At 32.3% G+C, this 27,026-nt stretch overlaps 2 protein-coding genes across 4 annotated transcripts; both read right to left on the bottom strand.

Annotated features, from left to right (window-relative positions):
• Positions 1–1,988: 1,988 nt before the first annotated feature.
• Positions 1,989–7,580, bottom strand: LOC116143750 (autophagy-related protein 18b). 3 transcript variants are annotated; one of them, XM_031429196.1, is made up of 11 exons: positions 7,417–7,580; positions 6,844–6,917; positions 6,678–6,751; positions 6,460–6,569; positions 5,178–5,269; positions 4,840–4,952; positions 4,441–4,560; positions 3,812–3,957; positions 3,041–3,157; positions 2,634–2,699; positions 1,989–2,361 (listed from the first exon to the last, which is right to left on the bottom strand). In XM_031429196.1, exons 1-11 carry the CDS (start codon positions 7,479–7,481, stop codon positions 2,220–2,222), a joined length of 1,119 nt encoding a protein of 372 aa, XP_031285056.1. In that variant the 5' UTR covers positions 7,482–7,580; the 3' UTR covers positions 1,989–2,219. The 3 variants fall into 3 exon arrangements, with proteins under 3 accessions (XP_031285056.1, XP_031285057.1, XP_031285058.1); XM_031429197.1 differs by having other exon boundaries at positions 3,041–3,154; XM_031429198.1 differs by having other exon boundaries at positions 6,844–6,902.
• Positions 7,581–10,363: 2,783 nt separating this feature from the next.
• LOC116143711 (probable LRR receptor-like serine/threonine-protein kinase At4g30520) lies at positions 10,364–14,367 on the bottom strand. The gene is made up of 10 exons (XM_031429148.1): positions 14,183–14,367; positions 14,017–14,088; positions 13,791–13,934; positions 13,529–13,600; positions 13,301–13,360; positions 13,097–13,197; positions 12,884–13,015; positions 12,448–12,792; positions 11,346–11,725; positions 10,364–11,114 (listed from the first exon to the last, which is right to left on the bottom strand). Exons 1-10 carry the CDS (start codon positions 14,365–14,367, stop codon positions 10,716–10,718), a joined length of 1,890 nt encoding a protein of 629 aa, XP_031285008.1. The 3' UTR covers positions 10,364–10,715.
• Between the last annotated feature and the right edge of the window lie 12,659 nt (positions 14,368–27,026).

Here is a 27,026-nt window from a genome sequence, read left to right as displayed (position 1 = left end):
CAAAAAGGTGATGTGCATGGCAAGTTATTGAAGGTGGATGATTTTGAAGGATTGAATAGGCCAAATTGTTTAGAAAAATTGGGCAGGGCTGACATTGATCCACGGAGGCTGCTGCCGGTGTCCATGACAGTGAACTGCGGTCGGAGGCGGCCGATGAGAAATCATGTAGAATAACGAGGAGTTGACGCTCGAAAAACATCGGCTTCGTAATCTTCTTCAGAGGTTGAAGATGATGATTTGATTTTGGATTGCAAGTAAGCCAAGCGAGCAAGGGAAGTTCTAATGGCGTGCTGAGCTTTGATAGTGAGATTCTGTTTGTGATTGTGAATGGAGAGCGGATGGAGTCTCGATGAATGAGTTCGATAACTAACCGTTTTGTGAAGCAGTGATGGTGGTGAGGGTGAGTTGTGAAGGTGAAGAAGATGAGAGAGGGGATGGATTTGAATGCATTATGGCGGCCATGGAGGATGTATGGAGGTTAATTTGTGAGGCATGATGTTAGGATTTAAATGGTGATGATGATTAATAATTAAGACAATGTTGAAATTGAGATTAGATTTTAGGTCACACACAAGGTCATTTAGTATTGAAATAATGTAGATAGAGGTGGAGGTTTTGAAGGAGAATAGAATAATATGGAGAATATGGGAAGAACAAACAGCATGAATTAATACAAATTAAGAGAAGTGAAAGAGCACGTTATTTTCTCTTCATGTAAAACTTATATATATATATATATATTACATGGGACAGTCTCATTACTAGAATCTTGTAATTAAATTGACTATAACAGAAATGATTAATGAAATGAATGTTCATTATTGCTTTGAAGGAACTAAAGTCCCAAAGATTAATTAACAAGCTACAGGTTTATTTTATTCTTTATAATCAAACTAAATAATAATAATAAATGCATGATATATGGGTAACTGAATTCTATCTGTTTCAATTAAAGAAATCCTAATTTAATACTTCCACTTGACCCATAAAATAGGACATAAAATTTAGTCAAAACAGACACCATCAAGACGATGAGTCGAAAGTCATCATCTCTAAAACCCTTCACGACCTTACTCTCGTTATTCCCCACCACCACCACACCACCATTGTTATCATCAAATCAAGGATAACGAAGAGTCTGAAAGCAGGATCGAAGAACTCCTCCACACCATGAACAATAACCTTCCCTCATTATAACATCCCACTCCACAATCTTAACCCCGTTAATGGAAGCCTTGCGGTGGCTGCTGGTGGCCATGAGAGGTGGCCGCGAAGAAGAGTGTCAATCTTGGGCCGTGAGGAAGAGTTTTGTTGAAGGTTGATGGAGTAACTGGTACCGAAGCAAGGTTAGAGGAGGCTGAGGGTACTTGGACGACAAGAAAGCTTTGTGTAGGGGAGAATGGTAAATGTGGTGGTGTTGAAACTGAGTCGGAGATTAGAGAGGGAAGAGTCATATGTAGGATTAGCGCCATGGAGTTGTAGCCTTTATCGGAAAGACAAGTCGAGATTTTTCGGATGCCGTTTTTGGATTCTTGGGTTGCATGGAGCTGAGAGAGAGCTGAGAGAGAGAGGAGGAGGAGGAGAGAAGGAGGAAGTTGATGGTTTTGGAAGCCATGAATTGAAGAGAGAATATCAGAAGAAATTGAAGGAAAATTATGGGGGAATAATGAAAAGTTAAGAGCGTTATATAAGAAAATTCATAGTTTAAGTTAATATCGATTAGGATTCCTAGTAAAGGATAATTAGTTTGTAATAATTGAGACGGTTTCCTAATTAATTCGGTGAAGGTTTTCCTGAAGGCAATAGGTAAATATAAATCAAAAGGGTGTAGTTGTATTTCCTTGTCAGTGTTAAGTTAAAAGGGACAAGAGGGTAACAAATAAGTTTCACATTTACTCTAATAATGCTGTCATGCAGGGATAAAAAATTTAGAAACGGAAAACACTGAACTCACAATATTACATCATTAGAAAATTACCAGGTAATATGATACACGATAAGCCCTAGTTAATTTACATATTTACATTGAAATGATTACCTTCTTCAGTCTGCATCGTCTGTTTAGTTTCCGCGAGCTAAAAGACGTACAATGTTCTCGACACCATAAGTGAAGTGTTGCCAGGCAGTTGAGTCGTGTCAGCTGGAGCTTGTTCTACACACTTGATGTATATGCAATTTTCTGCGTTTCAAACTTGAGATCAGATGATGAGGTTTTAGTGTTATCTGTCTGCAATTGTGGTCAAAAGGTTGAATTCCCGCTCCAAACTCCATGAGGCTCGTACCGCTGTCAATGGCGTTCTTTTTGATGCTAAGGTGTATTCTTGGAAGAATCCGTTGTGGGTTATTATTGAAATAGAGGCCCTGCGATACCAAATAGAAAAGTATTGCCAATTGAAACATGCTACAGAATTCCATAATATATCTTTCTGAGGATGTGTCAGTTATGCTTATTCCTGTTTGAATTTTGAAATTTCCAGATTGGATTTAGCAATTCTTTCGCAAATCTTTCTAATTAATTTATGAGGACAACTTAATTCAAGTAGTTAGAGCAATCCGGAAGTCAAAAAAAACAATGAAACAACATTATAGGAGTCTGCAATTTCAAAGCCTAGGCACAATAACAGAGAGCTCACCTATAAGTTAGAAATTCAGCTGAGGATGTGTCGTTTACCCTGTCTACCTTTCGAACCACGGCACAGCTGTATCAAACCATCTAATTTAATTTATTAATTTTCAAAAGAAAATAATACCAGTAACTATGCATTTTTTTTTTTTTTTTGGGAATGATAATTTTGTTCAAAGAGATCTATTTTCCAATGTGGGAGCATTTTTATCTTCTCTTTAAGCAGGAATGATATAATTCTTCACTCAAAGTGATAAAACATAAAGAATTTCATCTTCTACTCTATCTAATTAGGAACTATAATGCAAATCAGGCTAGGAGGTAAAGTTTGAAGTGTATTTAACTATTCTATTTGTCAAGCTAATTTATAAATAAATAAAGGAACAGCAGAGGGATTACAAAGTTACAATGCTTCACCTTTTGACTCCTGCTGGAAAAGCATTATGAAGTACATCATGATGACCTGGATCCAGTACATCATTTACAGATTCTGGTAATATTGATCCAAGAAAACTATTTGATCTTCTACTCCTACTAAGAGCCAAAAAGTTAGGAAAGAAAGAATCACATACCCATGCAAATTCTTATACAGTTTACAACTGGCATGGTATAATGATTAAAGGAAATTTTTAAACTCTCTCGCGTTTCCAAATTACATCTCTTGATCCCAAAGTCTACATTCTGTTTTACTTACAATCACAGATCTCCCTTCTAATAATTTTTTGTCAAACACTGATCAAAATGACTCTTGTACTCTATGACTTAATATTAAGATAAACCAAGTCCTAAGAGGGTGGCCACAAATTCATGCCAACATGAGTTCAACGTTTCCAAGAATTTTTTATCCTGGAATTAAGTGAACTACAGAGGGAGGTATGTAATGGTGTTAGTGAAGTTTATGGGATGCCTTTATAATTGCTTAGGTCAATAACAAGCATTCACTATCAAAGAGCAAGCGAAAGAGAAAATGAAAAATAAAGTAAAACAGAAGAAAAGGAATTGCATGAGTAACTATTAAACTACAAGATGACCATCGTGCATACTAAGAAAAGGATAAAGAATCTTAGCATGTAGAGAAATTTTGCATAACGAATGAATTTACAAATTAGGATTACTATTGTGGTCCAGTTTTTTGCAATAATGTTCTAATGAATCTAAAACCAGCAAAACATTGCTTTTAGTTCTCACCTTTGATTTAAGGCAAAACCCAGAGAGAAAACATGAACAGAACCTGATGAACTTGTTGCTACAAGAATATCCTGAAACTGCACTGATGGTCCAAATGACAAGGAATATATGGTTGATGGGTATGTCCCCCTTCGGAAACTATATGACTTACAAAAATACATGAAATTAGATACCATACATGGAATGAAAAATAACAATTGACCAGAAATAGTAAGACTGCTTTTGGGGATCTAGTTTATTATGAGTCAAGGAATGCAAGTTGATATAGAAAATGAACGGACACCCAAAGTAATTTATGTCAAGAAATTGCTAGGTCCCAATGGAAGGTTTGAATTGTTGCCATAATTGCTCCAAATCATTGTGATGAGGGCCATATTTTTACCACCCAACCTGTTTGCAACATATACGTATTTGAGTGTGTATTCAATAAAGAGCTGTCCGAAGTTTTGGTTTGGCTCTCTTTGTTTGTATTCCATTTACATTTCTCAGAGACTTTTGAAAATCATGTCATACAAACATTCCCCAAGTAGTGTTTCTTATAATTCTAAAATGTGAACGTCATTAAATACTCTCTGAATGAAGATACTCAGGTCTAAAGTTTAATTAAACACATGGTTTTTACTCTTTACCTTAGTTGCTTCTGAAACCAGAAAAACTCTGATTATGGTTCCCTGCTCAGATGCCGTTGCAATGTACATCCCATTGGAAGAAAGGACAATAGCAGCCAATAGTGAGCGATGAGCATCGATCTGTAATTTAAATGAATAACAAATAAGTACAGTGAACTAGGGGATGCCAAAAGAAAACCTCTCTAGTTGCAATCAAGTAAGGAGAGTAATTTCTGCCAGTCATCAATAAATTCAACGCTAAACAGAGAGCAAGATCATTTTCTCAATGCCAGAAACTTGGCAGCCCTCTGCTTTATTAGTAAAGGATTTCTTGTCGAAAAGAAAGTTACTATTTAATCAAGCACAATAAAAACAAGAAGTTACATATTCCAATATAATAAGAAAATTTCATGCCACAACCTCACAGTGTGACTGGAGCTCCATGACATTGTAGACCAAAACCGATCCTTTGGATGTACTTGCAGGTAGAGCTAAGAAGCAAGCATCCAAACTAGGGGAGAATGCACAAAGTCCTGAGGCAAAAATATTTTTAAAGTAAATAGAAATAATATTAGGAGAATAAATACTACATCAAACCTACACGGCTCCTATAGTGCAGAAGAGTCAATGTCACTGGACATATAAGTTTAATTTTCTTGTTATTTTAATCACTTGCACATCATGACTCATACTAATCTAGGCAAACATTGTGGGTGAAGGAAACAAAATTGCAAGAAGAAGGGATATTTTGGCCTTACCTTTCATATTAGGCACTGTATCAATAGTGTCCAAAATTGCAAGAGTATTTACGTCATATACGTATGTTTTTTCTTGCAGAACGACCACAAGTCTGCATTAATCAAAGATAGCAAATAAACAGAAATGGCAGACAGATGACAAAGTATTAAACTTCTCTTCATGTAGAATGTGCTGAATCCATAAACAATTTAAAGATAGGTCATACAAAGCCGAAGATCACAATTATATGAAAGAAGGGGGTTCAGAAGAACATAATACAAAATAGAATTTAGATTAAGAAGAGAAAGGAAGACTACTCTCTTATACTGCAAGCACTTCAAAATCTCTTCTTATCCATGAAAAGAAATTTAAAGGTACTCAAGACAAGGCTATAGTACTAGAGGAGGGTCTATTGCATTGGACTTTCAGGACAGTGGGACTTATATTTAATTGATGAATCAACTTCACACAGCATTACAACCCAAACAAGATGAGATGGGCAAACCATTTAGGAACGTAATGGTAGGGAAATGAAAGAGATAAGTTATAAGAACTCTTATTTCCAGACTGAAACACATCCAGTCCTGAGCATAACAGCAGGGCTGTCTTTGTGCTCTCCTAATGAATCAGTCCAAAAGTCCTCAACTTCAAGCTTCCACTCCATACAAACACAGCCTACCATATCATAGTCCATGTAGATTTGGTACCTGTATCTTACCGTCCACCCTAGACAAAATTTTATTCTGTTCTGTGAACTTATAATGTAAAGGGAGCAACTCTCCAGTAAGGTATGACATTCTCTTCACTGAAGCCTTAGTGTGGTTGGCAAATTAACTAATGACTGCAATATTGCCGTCATGCCACCAAATTGGCAATCAATAACTGAAAGAGCAATCAGACTAGAATCATGGTCAAACTTCAGGCTCACTCATTCAAAGGATCACTTAACTAGTGATAGCACCTGGTGCATTTTGCCAAGAGTGTTTAAAATTTCCTCCACCTAAATTGTAGTACCAAAAAGACCATACCAGAACTTAAGTCATTCCAAAAAAATAAATGACTACTCAAAGGACAAATTGCATGCATTCATTCCAGGAGACAATATGTTCCTTGCAATAATCAAACTCTAGTTTGCTTTAAATGGCAATTATACATGTTTCCTTACCCAAGATTTTTCTGATCAGAACCAGACAGAATTTTGTTTTAAACATCAATCACAAATCCCAAAATGCATAATGCAAATCACAAACCATGAGTAATCAGTAGCATAATTTCTACTTGAACATTCGATATATATCTTACCTTTTCTTATTTAAGCGAACAGCAAGGACCGAAGTTAAAAAATTTAATTCTCGAAGAGAAGATCCGGTTGTAGTATTAAATAAACAGATACGGCGCGGTGATAAAGATGGCTGTAGCAATAACACCATAATTACTCAAAAATAACAAAACCAAAAAATTCTATTTAAAACATATTGCAAAGCATATTAGAGCTGAAATTTAGTAAAAATCTAAAGAACCTGTTCACCGGCTCCAACAATGGCAAGAAGACTAGAGCTATATAGCATTTCAACAATTATGAAAGCTCCAACCGCTAGCAAAAAGAAATTAAAAAAACAATAATAATTTACAATCTGATTTTAATTTAAATTATTTACATATTTAATGCAAGAACAAAATACTTGCCTCGTTCATAGCAGAGTCTGCCTGTACTCGAATCAAATATCTTGAAGCCATCCTTCGTGCTTATAGCAAAGCCACTTAAAAAAATTATTTACAAAAAAACATCTCATCATCTCATAAACACCAAAATTTCCGTTTGTTTCTCAGGAAATATTTAAGATTACGCCAAACTTAATTACGTTCACATTCAACGCATACAATATATTTAAATTTAAAAAAAAATCTCAGTCTCTTCAACGGCAAATTGTTCAGTTTCGAGAAAAAACTATATATTTGAATGAATTTACTTAAAATTAGAACCGAAAATTATTTTTTTCCAAATAATAATAATAATTCAGTCTCTCAAGTTACATAATTTTCCGTTTGTTTCTCAGGAAATACAAAAGATTCCATCAATTTACATCAAACGGAAAAATCAACTTAACTGCACATTTAACACGTGAGCAAACATATTTAGCGCAGGAAATAAACCTAAATTCAGAATTTCCAAAAATTAAAAATTAAACAAAACTACGAATCAGTTGAAGAAGAAATTGATCGCGGCGGAACTGACTGAGACTGACTGAACGTACGTACCTGTTGTCTTGATTGAAAGAAACGAATAGGATCGGATACGACGCCGTAGAGGATTGACTGGACATTACGATTGAGAATTGTTGAAATTTTGATTTGATTCGGCTTAACTGTTGTTGATGGTATTTGGAGTTTGGAGTTTCAACTTCTAAGCAAAGGTTTAAACTTTGAAGTTAACAGAGAAGTTTGGAGTTTTGACGTGCAGTTTTGAGTTGGAAGAGAGTTGGCTAGGCTTGGCGGGTTTCGATCCGCCCAATCTTAGTGGGCTTGGTGGGTTAGATCCGCCCAAACTTAGTGGGCTTGGCGGGTTTGGACCGCCCAACTCGTTACCTTTTTATCTTTCTTTTTTTGAGTTAATGACAAAAATCCCCTAAAATATGATATAATAACAAAATCCCTTTGAGTTTTTGAAAATAGCATAAATTCTCTAATCTTTAATGAACTATTAGTGAATTGCTAAAATTTATGTTATTATGAGTTAGTCAATATCACCAAATTGTCTTTCTACTGTTTACCTTAACACCTAAAACTTAATGGCGGAGGGATTTTTGTTATTTCCAAAACCTCAAAAAGATTTTTGTTATTATATCATACCTTTAAGAATTAATTTCATTAACAAAATTACGACATAGTCTTTGAGTTACTAAATCAAGGAAAATAAATTTTATTAGTTTTTTTATTTTTCCAACATCCTAAATAATGTATTTCTTATAATAAAATTTATTTTTATTTTTTAATTTCAATGAAACAATTCAAAAATGATGAATTACCATCAGGAAAGGACATAAATTTTTATCTATTTTAAGGGTATGTTTGATACGCGACATAGTATAGCATTAAGCAAATTGCATAATATTGCATTGTATTATATAATATTATGCTAAATGTTGTATAATGTTTGATAGAACATTACATTGTATTATTTTTATATTCTACTATTTGTTATATTTGGCTATAAATTACATTGCATAAAAGTATTTTTGTTCTCCAACAAAAAATAATTTATTAAAATCTAATATATGTTTCAATTATTATTTAACTAATAAATTAAAAAAAAAAGAGTCAAAAGTTGAATGGGTTACTGGGTTAGTAGTAAATGTCGGTCAACGGAAGTCCAAATGGTTTATTAAATTACATTGCATAATATCATTTTTTTTTCTTTCACAAAAAATCATTTATTAAAAACTAATATAGTTTTCAATTATTATTTAACTAATAAATTTATAAAAAAGTCAAAAGTTGAATGAATCAATGATTAATGATGGCCAATGAGAGTCCAAACGATGAACAAATAATGGTCAACACAAGTCAACGTCAACCAAACATCAATCAATGTTTATCAAACACTTGTCAATGTCGCTCAAATACTGATCAACGATAGTCAATGCCATTGATTAACGTTTGACCCGCCATTGCATATTTAAATTTATAAATATTAAACTGATTGGTAATGTTAATTTGTTTAAAATTAATGCTAAGAAACATTGCATTAACTAACGCAATGGTATGAGTAAGCATTATTTAATGTATAATACATTACATTATTTTTAAACTTAGCATTATTTAGTGCTATACAGTATGTCTAACGTTATACTATGTGGCACACCAAACCCTCACCCTTGTATTCCATTTTAAATTTTGTTCATGAAAAATAAATCTTTAACAATAATATTACACTTATAAACCCTTCTCATTAACTTTTTCTCACAAACATGACATGTCAGGTAGAAATTGGTCAACTCGCATTGAATCTCGTCTACCCAATAATAGGTCTTACCATACCAAATACGAGTTATCACGTCAACGTTCATAAGAGAAAGTTGTGAGAAATATTTGTCAACCTATCTTTATTCAATCTTTTAACTCTTGTTCAATAACATTAGGCAACCAATGCGTCCGTCTCATACCACACTGTATAAAATGGTAATACATTATCAAGAAATCCTAAACTTATGATCCTTTTGAATGTGTAACATTGCTCTTATTTTTATATGTTAACAACATGGATGATTAATTTTAGAAAAAATATATTTTGAACTAAAAACATAACTTCGAGGCCAAATGGGAGATAAGAGAAATTTAGGTGCATTTGGCTCATTATTTCTACCCATATTCCCAATCCTATTCTCCAAATATTGCTTGGCACTTATTCCAAGATATTACTATATTTTTTAATACTTTTAGATCCCTTAAGTTTATTAATTTCACTAAATACCCCCAGAAAAAACTTTAAAAATTAAACAAACACTCCCATCAACGCAGACTTGCCAGATTCCGACAACCACCGTCAGTGATAGCCGAAATCTATACGACGGCCTACACCACGACCAGAAGGGCCGGTAGTTCACTGATCTGGCCGTCATTGACTGAAAACGACGACCATTTCTTTGGCCTTTTCCGGCCGTCAACCCACTTCTGGCCGTGAATCTGGCCTTTTCTCTATGGATCTTGCCAGAAAAGGTCATAGCGAGGCATTACGATACGAATCCGACTGGTTTGTGTCGTAACCAATTTTCCAACCAGATTCCGACGGTGGTGGCCAAATCTGGCACTCGGCATGCGGGTGTGGGGTGTTTTTGTCATTTTATATGTTGGGGTGTTTATTAAATTGCGAACCTGGGGTTTTTTTATAATTTAAATTTTACCTCGTAATACTCATATTCACTACACAATATTATTTCCAAAATCCTATCCAAAATAATAAACCAAGCCACCCTTAGATTTTTTATTTTGAATACAAAAACAAAAAACAGGGGGCTGAGTGCACATACCCAAATCTTATGGGCAAAATGAGCAGTGATATTGAGAGGTGAGGTAAAGCAGTTAAAATGATGACACAGAGGCTGAAAGGATTGAAAACCAAAAAGAGAAAGACAAAAACAGACCAAAAACCAAAAACCCCAGCGTGACCTGTAAAAAGCAGCCATGAAAATGACCCTTAACAACTCACTTTGAACAAAAACTTAAACATCACAAATTCACAGAGCTCAAAAACAGTGCAAATATCATTACCAACTTTCAGTCAAAACCCCTCAGAATCAATTCCCCAAATTGACTCTCTCTCTCTCTGTCCCTCACTTGGGATCAGAGAATCTTCACAATGTCGCCCCCTATACATCAACATGACCCCTACCATTGAGATTTTGACTCATTTGATCAAAACATCAAGTAATATTTACATTGCAGCACCCCCATGAAGCTAGACAACTTAAAAATCAACCTATCTTTTGCTTAAATATATATATTGGCTTGCAAAGAATTTGGAAAAAAAAAAATTCACTTGTATTTTTTTGTTGTTCTTACTATCTTGGACCAGAGAGCTCCATGGCGTAGGAATCCAGAGAACGGTCATCATCGTCATCGTCCATTGCTGTGCCAAACATGCTTGACTGGTCGTGGGAGTGGACATGGGCATGGTTTGGTGCCGTGGTGGGGCGAGATGTGTTTTTGTTGGTGGTGTTGCCATGGAAGAGGTTCATGGTGGGATTTGTGTGATTATGTGATGCTGCCCATTTTTCAGCTAGGCCATCGCCTTCGAGCATGCGGACCACCTCCGACATTTTGGGGCGGTGGGCAGGAAGGTACTGTGTGCATAGCAATGCCACTTGGAGGATCTCCCCTACCTCGATCCGGTCATAGTTGCTCCCTAGCTCCCGGTCCACCAACACTTCTACTTTCTTTTCCTGCTGAATTTTCTTCACCTGCCATCAACATTACAACTTTATCAACTCAAGTTTTAGTATACAGTTGTTATGTATCAGACCAATTGCAAGCATTCTAACAATCTAACGCATCACGACATACAATTCAAATCAAGACAGATTTGTTATTGCATTCGTTTAAAATAAAAAAATGTAACGTGTTTGTGTCGATTCAAGTGATCAAACTTCAGACATTGAATTCCACTAGTAGAATTTGCAGAGTGAACTTACCCATTCAAGCATGGCTCCTTTCTGATTTATTGTCTTGCCAAACTCTAGAGCTCTCATCCCAGTAATGAGCTCTAACAGGAGAATGCCAAATCCAAACACATCGGTTTTCTCAGATGACTGACCAGTGGAGAGGTACTCAGGAGCGATGTGCCCAACAGTGCCACGGACAGCAGTAGTGACGTGAGAATCAGCATGGTCAAGCAGCTTTGCCAGGCCAAAGTCACCAACAACAGCCTCACAGAAGTCATCCAGAAGTACATTAGCAGCCTTCACATCTCTGTGAATTATCTTCGGATCACATTGCTCGTGTAGATACAGCAGACCTCTTGCAGCTCCAATTGCTATCCTCTTCCTAGTGTTCCAGTCTAGAGCTGGTTTTGCTGCAGTAACGGACAAAAGACATCAAAAATCAACAAATTGTCAACGGATCTTTAATGCTAAGCAGGAATAGCTGCAATAATTAAAGTGGTTTGAATAATTAAAGATTAGTAGTATAACAACAAAGTTAGATTCACATTTCGGCATCTTACAAGACAAAACTATTCTACATTACCATCAAATATTTATATAATAATATTTTAGCATAGTCAAATGAAGCTGGCAATTAAAATAGCATCAAGAAACAAAGAATTTGAAACAAACAGGAAATAATAATACAACCGTATGATGGTCAAACAACTGACTCATCATTTATCACTTTATTTTCTAAAGTCATATCCAAATAATGAACCAACAAGAGCTCCACGATAAATGAATAAATAGCATAAGTTACTAGTTTGTCTATCTTAGAAAATTTTCGAAAAAACAAATCAGCCAGTTTTGGTATTTTCCAAAATTGATCGACCACATTCACCTTAAATCAGGTATTGGAAATTTTTTTTGACTAGAAACCACCAACTTTCAACTTTCCTAGTCATGGTCCCAACCTGCCTAGAATAGAAGTTGGAACAACCAATAGTGGTCCATACCAAGACCAACTTATGGTTCATAAGTGCCAATCTGGTGGTTAATGCAGTACTTCAACAAACACAAATCAGATATTGATTTTGTCCATCATGCAAAATTAGTACCAAAGTGTGCAGTAATGTAAGCAAGTACCAACCTCTAAGCCTGGAAGCCACACTGCCATTAGACATGTAAGGATAAACCAAAAGCCTCTCATTAGGAGTGGCACAATATCCAATTAACCGAAGCAAGTTCCGGTGAACGGCCAAGCTGATCATCTCTAATTCAGTCCTAAACTGAGATTCCCCAAAGGTTCCGGCCACATCCTTCAACCGTTTCACCGCCAACATAGTCCCATCTCCTAGCTTTCCCCTATACACATTGCCAAATCCTCCAGCACCAAGTATGTTCTTGGAGCTGAAATTGTCCGTCGCAAGTTGTAGCTCTCTGAAAGTGAAGTTTCTCAGATTACCAAGGCTTATTAGACCCTCTTCCGGTTTGTCTGCAACAAAAATTAGAGACCCAATTTGAGATTTTGACCATTCAATGTTGCTTCTAAATAAAAATAATGAAGTGGGGTTGGTGTTACTGACCACCAATGTTAAGGATAATAAGGTTCCTCTGTCTCTTTCTGTGCCAAAGGAGTGCAAGAGCAATGAGTACGAGGCACACAACACTCAGGCTAACACCAAGACCAATTGCTAATTTCTTGGAATTGTGTTTTCCTGGTTAATTAAAGATTAAAATAAGAATAACTTAAGATGTTTCGAGTGATAAATGACAAACTTTATTATCACAGAAGTTACCAGGTGATGCATTTAGAGAGAAGGAAAGAGGAACACTATTGGGTGATCCTGAGCAAACATCAGTGGAGCTGCTTCCACAAATTAATGGGTTCCCCACAACACTACATTCATGATTCAAAAACAGCGCAGCAGAAAGATAAAAAATCAGAATGCATAAACAGTGACCAGATAAAAGTAGAGAGAGCCAATGATGAGTGATCATACTTGAATGTTCTAGCCGGAAACTTGGGAACTGGTCCACTGAGATTGTTATAAGACAAGTCCCTGAATCACCATAGTAACAAACAAAACAAAATTTATTAAAATAATCATCATACCAAAATGTTTCAAAATCAGAAAATTTTCAATATGCTTGCAAGTTGTTCCTATTCTCAAGACAATAAAACAAACAAAACCCATAAAGAATTAAAGATAAAGAAAATCCACACTCACAAGAAAGCAAGCTGGGAAATTTTGGCCAAAGACACAGGAAAAGGTCCAGTCAAGCTATTGTTGTTCAGCCTCCTGCTCTCATTACATGACAAAACAACACAGTATAATTAGTTCAAATAAACAAATGCACAGATATCATAAAACCCATCTGCCTAAAAAAATGAATATTAAAATAGGCCTAACTCTAGACCACCTATGTGGCTAAAATGATGTGAGTTCTTCATTTGTGATTGTGAGACCAAAAAAATCATCAAATACTTACAAATATTGAAGACTGTTTAGTTGGCCAAGGGAGCTTGGAATTACACCAGAGAACCTGTTGTTAGAGAGATCAAACGTTTGAAGTTTTGGAAGACCTCCAAACTCAGGAGGGATTTCACCTGATATGTTGTTGTTCTGCAACAACCTTTAAAAAGCAAGAAACAAAATTTACAATCTTAAACAAAATTTAAGCCAAATGGGTAGCTGAAAATGATGAATTCCCATACACTTGGCGAAGATTAGTGAGATTTCCAATTGCTCCTGATAAAGTTCCAGACAAAGACTGGCTTGGAGCTCCACTGAAAAGAAATCAAAACCCAGAAAAGTTGTTATAGTTTCAAATTTTCTCAAGACTGAAACACATTTAAACAAACCAAAATGACCAAAACTCACAGGCCAATAACAAGATTATCAGAAGAACAAGTGATCATAGCCCAACTACAAGGATCCACAGAGTCTTCATCCCAGTTGTTCAACACTCCATGTGGGTCATTCAGACCTCTCTTTATACTCACCAGAGCCTCCACTGCAACAAAAAACCAAAACAAATAACAAAATTTGCACACTTGAAGCAGCATTTAAGCAGAGAACAGAAAGAAGAAAAAAAAGAAAAAAAAAAAAAAAAAAAAAAAAGGGAGAGAAGAGAAGAAAGAGTGGTTTGGCCGAGAGATAGAGTGAGAGAAGAAGAGAATATAAAGTGGTGGTTCAAAAGGCCATGGCGGTTAAAAAGAAAAGCTAGCTAATAGCTATGGAATGGAAACTTTTTTAACTGAAACTGATGATGATGAAGATGATCATGAAGGAAGGCGAGGTTTTTTTTTTTTTTTTTTTTTTGTTTCACGAGCACAACATGGAAACCAAACTGAAAGACGAAAACAATGTTGTGTTTAGCTTCTTTTGCTTTTGTTTTAGCGAGTAAATATATTTATTTAAGTCTTTTTCGGGTTTTTCATAGATGACTCTTCTTTCTGTGGCTTTTGCTTTCTCTTTTTTTCTCTTTCTCTTTCTTTCTCTCTTTCAGTCTCTCTTCTCGACCACCTTTTGCCATTACTAAACTCTGCCTTGAAGAAGAATATTTATGTAGCATATCACCAATTGATAATTTTGTAGCATTTTTATTATGATTTTTTTTTTACCATAATTTTTATAAATTAAACTTTATTCCGTTTAGTTTAAAAATAAACTTTGAGAATATTAAAAACCCAAATTAAAAAAATCATAAAAGCATTTTATAATTAAGTCTCACATTGTGGAAATGATATAAACAAATATTTATGGTGATAAATTTGTAATGTATTTTTTAACATAAAATTTTGTTCTTTGTTTTTTAATATTCTTAGAAGCTGGATTATAAAGCCTACTTAAAAAGAAATAAATATAATAAAAAGGGCAAACATCAGATTTTTTTTTTTTTTTTTTTTTTTTTTTTTGTAAATTTTCGGTTTAAAGAAAAACAGAACACAACGCAAAAGAGTGGTGAGAGAGAGAGAGAGAATCAGAAGAGAGGGATACGGTTGTCAGAAGAATGCAGAAATTGAGAGAGACGTGCTGTGGGTAATTGTACAGACTGGACAGAAATCACGTAACGATGCCGCCCAATCACTACTCTATTAACTTGCCCTTTCCAGCTTACAAATCGAGATACGGATAGTGAAATACTGAAAATCAGGGAAAATTACATTGTTTCCCCCTAGAGTCTTAGATCTGTCTTTCTCATCCGATTACTTGAAAATCCAACAAAAACCCCCTAAAATACTAGTCATGACAATAATTAACTAAATGTTATGCCTGGAAAAGTAGGGCTAACGCAGAGCCCTATCAGCGTAAGTGGTCAAAGCCTAGGTCAGTCCAACAACCATTCAGATGAAGCCACGTCGCACGCTGACGTAAGAAGTATACTCCTGCAAGTGTAGTAGGTATGCGCCAAGCTGGTGAAAGGCTGGAGGTGAATCTACGTGTTCAACCCCTGCAAGAATCAAGTAAATCACTCGAGTAGGTGAATAACGGGACGCAAAGAAGGATTTGCACAGCAATCTGACCCACTCCATGATTTAGTAATCATTACCTCAATTCATCCCATTATAAATAGAGGGTTCCTCTCCCGTTTATGGGATTAACAAATTTCTCTCTAGAATAGCATTTATATTCTCTCTCTCTCTTGTAACCTCTTGTAAATCAGCTCGTTGAATGCGACCTAATCTCAAATATATTAATACGATACTAGTGGATATAGGATTCGCTTACTTAAGCATCCGAACCACTTTAAACACCGTTCTTCACTCTTTATTCAGCTCAATACCCCCTGCACACGTGTGTCTTTTGAGTCAGTTTAACATTTCCCACGTGCGATTAGTTGGTATCAAAATCACGCATCAACACTAAATATTTGATAATCACACCAAAATGATACTCATATCTTCTATTAAGGATTAGGCACTTTTCACCATATAAAAATCTATACTAGTTGATAAAGGCATAACTTTATTTATTAATGTTTATGGTCAGATGCGATTTAACCTATCATGCTACATCACAACCGAAGGCAAGATGTATGTATGATCTAAAAATATGAGTGACAACGATAATTAACTAAATATATCATCACACCAAAATGATAATTATATCTTCTATTAAGATTAGGTGCTTGTCACCGTGTAAAAAGCTATAGTAATTTATATATACATAACTTTATTTATTAACATTCACGATCTAATGTGATTTAATCTTTTATGTTAGATTACAATTGAAGACAATATATCAGTCTGGTCTGATCACCAAATCAAATGTTACAAGTATCAGTCGTATGACTCGTATTGTTTCATCAAGTTATCAATCATGTAAACCCAATTCAAAGTGATTTGTTTCTCTGACCGTTAATATCATATGACATTGAGTCACTTGAAAAAAATTTATAAATCAAATTAAATGATTATAAAGGTGATTAAGACCTTAATTTGATGGTATCATTTGCTAGTTGTTGGGGGGATTTTAACAGATTTTGAAATATTCAGGGTGATAATAGAATACCTGAAACCTCAACGGGAAAAGAACAATAAAACAAAGATATCTTAATATTAATTTAATTATTTATTAAATTATGTTATATTTTAAGTTTGATTTGAAAGGCTATTTCTTATAATGTGGTTCACCCTATGTCCTTTTTTTTACCATAGCCCTATAGCTTACTAATCATTACCAACCATTTCTTGATGAATTAAACCATTTATTTTATTTTTTATATTTTGTTTTAATTTTATTGTCATTTTGTTCCTGAAAAAGTCTACCATTTGAAGTGACTGAAAAGAAATAAATAAATATTTTATTATATTTATAAAAAAGTTCTATTTTTGGATTGAGAAAAGAGAGAGCTTCAAAAGCTTGAAAATTTGTGAACAAAAGTTTTGAAAATAAAATTTCTAAAATTACGTGATAATACAATTAAAACATCAGAAATATTTATTCCATAATCCAATCTCACCACGTTCTTTAGTAGCTTTGTAGTTTGTAGTTAGGTTTTATCTATTTGTTATAAGTTCCATCTAAGCAATTATAACTTAATCAAGAGTAATGTTATATTTACACTATTTTTTTATACTATTTAGTAAATATCATGATGTGGCATATCTCACAATTACACAAATTTTTAATTATTTAAAATTTTTAATATTATAATAAAATTTGTGTAGTTTTAGTATATGTCACATCATGATATTTACAAAATGATGTAAAAAAATGGTGTAAGTATAGCATTATTCCTTAACTAATTACGAATTATCACATCGAGAATTATAAGAAAATATTATAAAATTGGATTATGAACATAACATTACTCTTAGGGGGTGTTTGTCTAAGCTTATAAGCTCTAAAATTAAGTTAACCTGTTTGTTTATAACTTCTTTGAACTTATAAGTTGAGCTTATAAGAAAAAAAAAAAAGTTGGGGAGGGAGGTTTTTTTTTTTTTTTTTTTTTTGCTTATAAGTTAGTTTGACCAAATATATTACCACATTATCCTTATTTAATTTTAAAATTTTATAGTATACCCTTGTTTAATGTAGTATCCTTTTTAGTCATTTTATAATAAAATATACTTATAAACCACATTTTTCTAAACACGTTAACTACTTATCAATCACTTATAAGTACTTTAACTAAACACATAATTACTTAAAATTTCAAATGTTTATAAGCTAATTTTCATAAGTTCAGATAAACACCGCCTTAAAATAATGACCAAGTTTTGAACTTAAAATTAAAGATTTTGATTTTCCATGATTGGATGTAACAACAAAAATTCATTTGTTATTAGTGAATCTTTAGAAACTACAATATTACGTGCTAATGAATATTTACTAAATTAATTTTTTTTAACCATTTATTTTAATACTTAAAACTTAATAACAAATGAATTTTTTTAATTTAATCAAACCTTGCAGGCCACGACCATTAACTCTTCTAAATATTTTTGTGTTTTATTTATTTGTCTTAGTGGTTAGTAGTTAGTACATGCTTTTTTTTTCAGGTTATTTACGACCGGTCAAGTATGCGTGTGATACGTACACACATCTTGATTGAACTGACATGAAATTTTTTTTTTTTTAATGTGGATCTTAAATATATTCAATTGTAACCAAAATCAACCAAATAATATTCCCCCAAGTTTCCTAGTATTGTTATGGAATAAAAGAAATATTTACGAATTGCAGCTCCATTTTTGCTGATTTTGGTGTACTCAATAATCATAAACTTCTTATAATGTTAAAAAGAATGTTGGTTGATCCATAAGATAATAATTTTGAATATTGGTTAAACTTAAAAACCCTAATTAGTTTGATATTTTTAAGGTGATTTATTTATTTGTACTTTTTTTACGTACTCGTACTTGTGCCTGTAATAAAGCTGTGGGGATTCAATTAAAAATCAGAAAATCGATGGCCCGAAAACAAAGTCAAGGACATAAAACATTCCGCACTCTCTAATATAATCAATTAATGTAATGATTAAAGAACTTAGTTTTAATTAATTAATTAATCAATTGAAACATCAAAAGATGTTGTTCTTAGAATATGTGAAAGGCTGAGTTCTCAAATCTAAATTTTGTTCAGTAAATCCTCTGATAAAGTAAGCTTTAAGAGCATCAAAAAACAGAGGCCTTGACAATTGACATATTCTTGATTAGTGATTATAATTAAACTGTTAATTAATCTTGAAGACACTTGATTGTTCGAAAGATTATTTAAGGCGTGAAAAATACTATTCTCAAGAATTTGGTAGGTAAAAAAGAAATAATATATGCTCAAGAAACAAATATTTTATTTTCTGTGTTCACCTTAACTAATCTTTAAAATAGGGGAATCAAATTTAGGACTATAGGTTGAAATCATATACAATCCCATTAATTCGCTCTTACCTTTGGACTACCTATGGGTTGGGCAAAAAAAAATTTAATTAGCTTATGATTAGATTTTTTTTACCATGATTTATGATGTTTCTAGAAGAAAAGTTATTTTATTAGTTATTTTATTGGTTTCAGTAAGGTTACTGAATTACTTAAATAGTTTTAATTACTAGATCAACATAAAAATTAAAAAAAATATAAAGGTCGATACGTCCTAAATATTCTCTTTATTGTTTCAAGAATATCACTTACATCTTTCATAATCATCGGTACAAGGGTATATATAATGAACGCACATTAGATATGTTGACGTGGTTCATACTCATTGGATGGACAAATACTATCCAAGAAATTTTTGTAACTTCTCTCATACACGAACCTAAATTATTGAAGATTTCATCTACTAAAGATGCATTGCCACTATTCAAGTAGGCAACTAGAGATGTCATCTATAAGGCTCTTTGGATTTTATTTTTTTTATTTTTTTTTCAACTATCCCATTTGGATAACATGATTTATTGGCCATATTCTATTCCTATTTAATCATAAACACAAGTAGTGAGCATCTCATATCCAATTCATTCCACCTTGGTTCAAATTAATGTCATCCACACACAAGAAACTTTCAATGCAATGTATGCACTTACAGCCCGTGAAGGAGGGCATGTCATGTCAACGAGCATATCATACACTTGCTCCCTCAACAGCTAGTTGTATGTGCGTCCGTTGTGAAAAAAAAACAAAAAAACAAAAAACTACTCTTGTAAATCATAATACGACCAGAAATACCTTTAGCGAGTGATTTGTATTATAACAGTATGTTCTGACATAAGTTTTTTCCTATCCACAAACCACTCCCATGTAAGGTCAACACAAACTCTACTATTAGATGAAAAAGAGAGAAATCTTGTGATTTGGGATGTTTCTGTTTTGAAGAACATAGCTATTGTTGTTTAGCCAATATTTGTATGTTTGTGGTAGTTTTTATTATCAAATAATTGGCTTTTTACATTCTTTCTTGACAGGCCCACTTGGCTTTCAAGTTGAGTAGTGCTTTTGAAATAATTCCGTTGTTACTTCACATGCAAATTCAATGTCTCTACCTCTTTTGTGTATCATTTTACATGAATTTTTGACATCTTATATTTGTTTGGTTTTGATTGCTTGAGAAACTCACTTTTTTCTTCATAAAAAAGAATCCTCTGAATTTATTAATGCATGGCTCCAAGCTGCCTCACCGGATACGAACACAAAAATTAGCAATACAATCCAGATGGGCCAAAAAATTAATTTTAAAGAGGGCATATTCAGAATAGTATAATATTAAATAGGAAAAGGTAAGTGAGTAGATCAAATCTGAAAATATTAATACATATACAAGATGGTCAAAACCAAAAACCAAAGTAAATTAATGGGGGAAAAATTGAGTGGGGTCATCAACCCCCACTCTCACTATGTAGGTCAGCTCATGACTACAATTTGTAAAATAGACTATCAATCTTGTATTTCATAATATTGTTCATTTAATAATCATCCATAAAGTTTTATCAAGTTCCAACTAAATGATACAAACAATTTAGAAAATAATTTTTTGATGTTACAATTTTTTTATTTTTTGTTTTTGTTTGAATTAATAGGTAAATTCAATTAAAGAGATTAGTGATATGTGCCACTTTACTCGCACCAGACTAGTCCACGAAATATAGTGGCAAGATGGAAGACTTGGTCTAATTTGTTTGTTGAGTCTGTTATGTGGGTGCTATTCTTAGTATTGTTGAGTCTGTTACATGGGTGTTATTCTTTAGCATTGTTGTTATTTTCCCTACTAGTTGTATGGATAAAGATATACAGTTTGTCTCAAACAGTCTCTTTCTTCTTCTATTCTTTTCTTATTTTAAATTCATTCGTATCAATTAGATAAAGGGAAAATTCAGAAAATTGATTCTCATTCGAAGAGTGCATAACCGCATGGATAAGATCACAATGACTTGTCAATTTAGGATTTTCCTTGGGAGGTATCAGGAAGGAATTGAAATAGAATAGTATCGAATCATATAAATACAAAAGAAAATGTTATTTATTGATTCAAATGTTGTACCGAAAGAGGAAATTGGTCGAAAAATAAAATTTTGTTATTATTATTGTTAAAAAGCTACTAGGAATTTGTTACTTATTAGTGCCGAATTAAGCACCTTCCAAGAAACTCACAAGGCCAATAGTGGTGCAACTACAAGGATTGCAAAAAAAAGAAAAGCAATTGTTAAAAAAGCAAAAGCAGAAGCAGAAGCAGAAGCAAATTAATAAAAGTATAAAACGAACAGAACAGTACACAAGTGAAGCTTTCAAATCCAAAAACTCCAAAACCCATGCACCATCATATCTTCTCTTTTATTATAAACCATCATATCTTCTCTTTTATTATAACTATTGAGAAGTGTGTATTAATTATTATATCATTAAAAAAAAAAAAATGTAAACAAGTTGCAGAAGCAACAGAAAACACTTAAAAAACAGCACTTAAATGTTAATTGCTTATCCAAATCCAAATCTTTGTTGGAGTGCGTTTATTCTTTTTACATGGATGGAAATGGAATTGATTCTTTCTTCTTCTTCCATGTTTTGGCTTTGGCTTTGGTGGGTAATGTTTGGATCGTTATGAATTGTTTTGCAAATGAATTTCCTCTTTGCTTTCGTTTCAGAGCAAGCTTAAAAAGGAAAAAAACGCAAAAGCTAAAGCTAATGGAAAGTGCTTCTAGTTTTAACATATAAAAAATTAAAAAAAAAAAAAAAAAAAAAAAAAAAAAGCAAAAGTTGATACGCCCGTGCCTTACCTTATCCACCATTTTTCTCAGCTTTTGGTGCCCACAATTTTGCTTTTTTGTGTGTGGGAATGGGATTTGTCTCTTCATTACTAACATTTTGATATCTGAATCAAATTTTTGGTTTAAGTATTAGACTAAAAGTAATTTGTAGTGTTATATGATTAGCTAGCTCTTTGGTTGGTATCGAAGAGAGAAAGTCTTAAATAAGATTGATGTATCTCCATTCCGTCAATTATGATGAATGTGTACAATATATATAGTAAAAAACAGTCTTATATGAGATTGAAGCTATATACATTCATCTAATTATAATTTATGTGTATTATCCATTGTCAGATAATCAACGTCAAAAATATTACTAGATTGATACTTGAAAACGCTATTTATAAATAAAGCTTGTGTTGGATATCATATATAACTTTTAACTTAATGATAAACGTCTGACCAATACAAGTGATATTACATAGTTGATTTTTGGGAACTTGCACCTAGACTATCAGTTATATATTTTATCTAATAATTTTTTGATATTTCGTATGTCAAGTTGCTTTAATTTTTTTTTTTTTAATGATCGGAGTGTTCTAGTCAACTTACGTACACCTTAACTAATTTTTAAGATCTATTAATTTTTAATATCTTATAATATTTGATATTATGAATATTTAGTAGTTATATTTTACCAGATCACTGTTTTAATTTAATAGATGATACCATAATTATGACCTACTTTCATTATATAAATTATTGTAATTTAATATAAGATATGATTGAATTATTAAAAAAATCAAAACATTTACAAACTTAATTGACAAATTATAATCAACACACCCAAACTTAGAACATTTATACATCATTATACTTTTGCTTTTGCAATTATTATATATCTTTGAGATAATTATATATTTACTTAAAAATAATAATAAGTAATGAATAAATTATTTTAAAACTTTGTTTAAAATATCTTTAAAATCAGACCAATTATTTTGTTGGGATGATAAAAGTAATTTTGGAGGCCCCACTCTAAAAGTAAGCAATAAAGGGCTTCTACAAAATGGGTCAGTTTGTGTTTTATGATAGAATGGGCCTTCTCCAAGAGACAATATAATTGTTTATTTTGTGAGTTACTTATATATATATAACTAAAATAAAAAATATCAGTAATTATTTCACCCATCATTGCAAAATTAATTAAGGTAAAGTTTGAGAAGGTTTTAATTATAATTAAAGTAATCTATGTAACATTTTTTTATAGGTTAGACTATTATAAGTTAAATTTTTGCGGGTTTAAAAGTTAATTAATTGGCATAAAAAATTCATACGTTATCAAGAACACGTCTATTTAATTAAGACAGCTCAAGGATTATAAGTCTGCCTTAGAACTTTTTTGGTTTGGGTTATTAATTAGTGAAAAGAGTTTATTTAAATTATAAACCCGTTTGAATTTTTTTAAGTTATTTGATTATATTGAAAGAAATGCTTATAAGATTTTAAATAAATTCTTTTATAGGATTTTTGAGCTTATTTTATTGAGTTGATATATTCTTACATGTTAAAGGATTTTTTAGTAAATTTATATTAAAAATATTTTTTTACATTTTCTTAATTAAACAATTAATAATTTTAAAAAAATTAATATTTTTTCTCATAAATTATAATTTAATAAACTCTTCTTCATAAGTTTTACTTAAATAAATCATTCCAAACGATTCCTTAAATACATTATAGAATAATGACTTTTCTTAGACACCCATTGATTTAAGTGCTTTTTTTTTGTAGAAGCACTTTGAACAAAAAACTGTTGAACTAATTATTTGGCATATCATATCCAAAGAACTATTTCGCAAAACATTAAAAGCACTTTTGCTGTTTCATATTTTCTTTCCCAAAGCAGTACGGTAAAGCATAAAGAAAGCATTCTAAGATCTAAATTAAAGCTCTTGTCAAATCAAATCAAATATGCCTTATAAAATAATCAATTTTCTTCTACAAATTTTGTTTTAAATCCTCACAAAAATTATATAATTATATTTTTCCATATCTTTTTCACTATACGAGGTTGGATTTGATTTACTTTAGTACCTACAGAACAATTCAGGACACGAGTTTTCATATTTATCATATTGGTCCAATAAAATACAGAAATACTATGTTTACTCACGAGTTTTACCAACCACCTTACTACCTTTGTTAAAATTTCACATAATACCCGTATTATGCGTATGATACCGGTACTATACGTTTTATTTACAAAGGATAATAAGATGGTTAGTAAGATGGTGAGTAAGCATAGTGTTACTCAATAAAATAAAAGCAATAAGACTATGTTCAAATTTAATGGAATTTTTAAAATATCTTTAAAACCGTTTGCTAGAAATAATATTAAATTACAATATAAATTAACCAATAATGCTATGTTTACTCATGAACTTACTAACCATTTTACTAACTTTTGTAAATATAAAATATAGTACGGGTACCATATGCAAAGTACAGGTACCATATGTAATTTTAACAAAGGTGAGTAAAGTGGTTAGTAAGTTCATAAATAAGCATAGCATTATAACATAATTCACAAACTGCAATAATTATGCAAGTTATATTAAATATCAACCATTCAAAGTGCATTAATTCAACTACTTAAAAGCATCTTAAATAATTTTTTATATGATCCAAACTGTTTATTATAAAGAGTTTATCCATAAAAACAAGAGTTCAACAGATATTTTATTCTTTAAATATAAATTAAAAAGTGAGTTTGACTTTACGCATCTAAGAGCATCTCCAATTGTGCTTTTTATTTTAAAAAACATATCTTACATAAATAAAGAGCATCTTCATTAATTTCTAAATATAAAAAAAAAAAATTGTATTCAAATCCAATGGACTATTTAAATTAGACTTAATAAATAAGAGAGCGACTTAATATGAGATATAATTAATAATAAAATGCATAGAAACTTGTAATTTACTAAATAAAATAATCATAGAGAGTGCAATTTAACTTTCTAGATGTATTATCCAACGGACTATTTATAAATATAAAGAATAAAATTAAATTTGTATTCAAATCCAATAAACTATTTAAATTAAACTTAATAAGTAAGAAAGAGACTTAATATGAGAGATAATTAATAATAAAATGCATAGAAACTTGTAATTTATTAAATAAAATAAGGATAGAGAGTGAAATTTGACTTTCTAGATGTAGAGAGTCAAACTCACTCTTTAATTTATATTTAAAGAATAAAGAGTCTATTGGACTCTTGTTTTTATTTTATAAAGAGTTTATGTCATATAAAGAGTCATTTGAAGATGTTCTAAAGAGTCAAATTTCACTCTTTATTCTAATTTTAATTAATAAATTACAAGTTTCTATGTATTTTATTTATTAATCATCTCTCCTATTAAGTCTCTTTCTTGAAAAAACATTTTTCCTCCCCACAACGGTCTTTAAAATAAAGAGCAACATTAGATTTAAATAAAAAATTTGTTCTTTAAATTTATAAATTAATAAAGTGCTATTTATTTATGTGAAAGATACTCTTTAAAATAAAGAGCATTATTAGATATGCTCTTATAACTTGTCATATTTTGTGTAAAAAAAGTGGTGTTCCAAAAAATATTAAAAGTATAATTCAAATTTATGGGTCATATTAATGTTAGAAATTATTTTTGGATAATAAATAAAAAATTGTGTTAAAATAGGGAATGCATAAAAGATATTCACGTGTTTTGATGTACCAACTTGGCCCAATTGAATCAACAAACATTGATAATTGTATTGTGATTTGATTGAAGAATAAAAACAAGTTTATAATGCCATTGAAGTTGCGATCTTACTTTAATAATGTAGCCACTTGATGAATCTAAATATGAGTTTTAATTTGTTTATAATCACCATATAATGGGCTCAATATCTATTGCCCATTAAGTCCATGTGTATTTCCCATTAATGGCAAGTTGGACCAATAGAAAATCTAGCCCTAGAAGAACCAAAAGAAGAATAGAAGCCTATTGTCATGGGCCTAAGAAAGCCCAATCTTAGGCCCATGACAATACGCTACCTGCCTTCTCAGTTGTGGCTCCATTTTCAAATACATAAAAAATTATACAGGAATTGTGTTAACAAGTTCACATTGAACTACAAGCCCTGATAAAACAACAGACTCCGTCTTCAATCTTCATTCAGTCTAGAAAATCAAAGCTCCACTTTGCACAGGAAAAAGAGTGGGGCATTTTGGCTTGTGTTAGATGGACACTGGGATATTTGAGTATTTGACATGAATTTGTTTCAATTATATCAAATGGGTCTACTTCCTGTAGAGATTTAGAATTGTTAACCTCGTTCACATGGGCAGAGTACCTCAATTGATATAGTGATTTTATACCCGCTTTCCTTTCGGTCAACTGCCCCTCAACACCGCTTCAGGGGACTTCTTGTCAGTAAAAGCTATTGGAACAACATGGGTCTATATTCAATACGCAATCAAAGAACTTCTCTTCTTCAATGTTACTCGTCATTATCAATAAATTCATAGCTGGCTAGGTCTCGGTCTTTTACTCACCGCTGGTATATATCATTCATTATTTTGCGCGCTCGTTCTAGATTTGTATTATTGGAAGGGTTGTTGGCTATATCCGCCAATACTTCAACGAGTTTCGCCTTACTCTTATAATGTGGTCCTACTACTAGCTCAAAGACCTTACCTTTTTTTTTTCACCTTTATGTCCAAGACCTCGCTTTACTCCATTCGATATAAAAGGCATAGGATTCATTGACACAAAAAGCCGGCCCATTTAAAAAAGCTTAAGGGAAGTGGAACGAAGTGGAACAGAGGAGAACTCTCGGGATGAACTAGCGGCCAATTCAATGCCTTGACAAACAACAAGCAAAAGTGCCTTTTCATATTCAGCAAATGGGAAGAATGGCCGGATCCACTCCCACTGTTCACCTGTAACCTGGGATACTCCCACCCTGACGTCGTCGTTGAGCAAGCACTCATAGATTTCCTTATCAGA

The sequence above is a fragment of the Pistacia vera genome, unplaced genomic scaffold (genome assembly GCF_008641045.1).
Source record: "Pistacia vera cultivar Batoury unplaced genomic scaffold, PisVer_v2 Contig432, whole genome shotgun sequence".
Taxonomy (NCBI): domain Eukaryota; kingdom Viridiplantae; phylum Streptophyta; class Magnoliopsida; order Sapindales; family Anacardiaceae; genus Pistacia; species Pistacia vera.
Note: the sequence above shows the minus strand (reverse complement) of the source record. Positions and strands in the feature narration are given on the sequence as shown.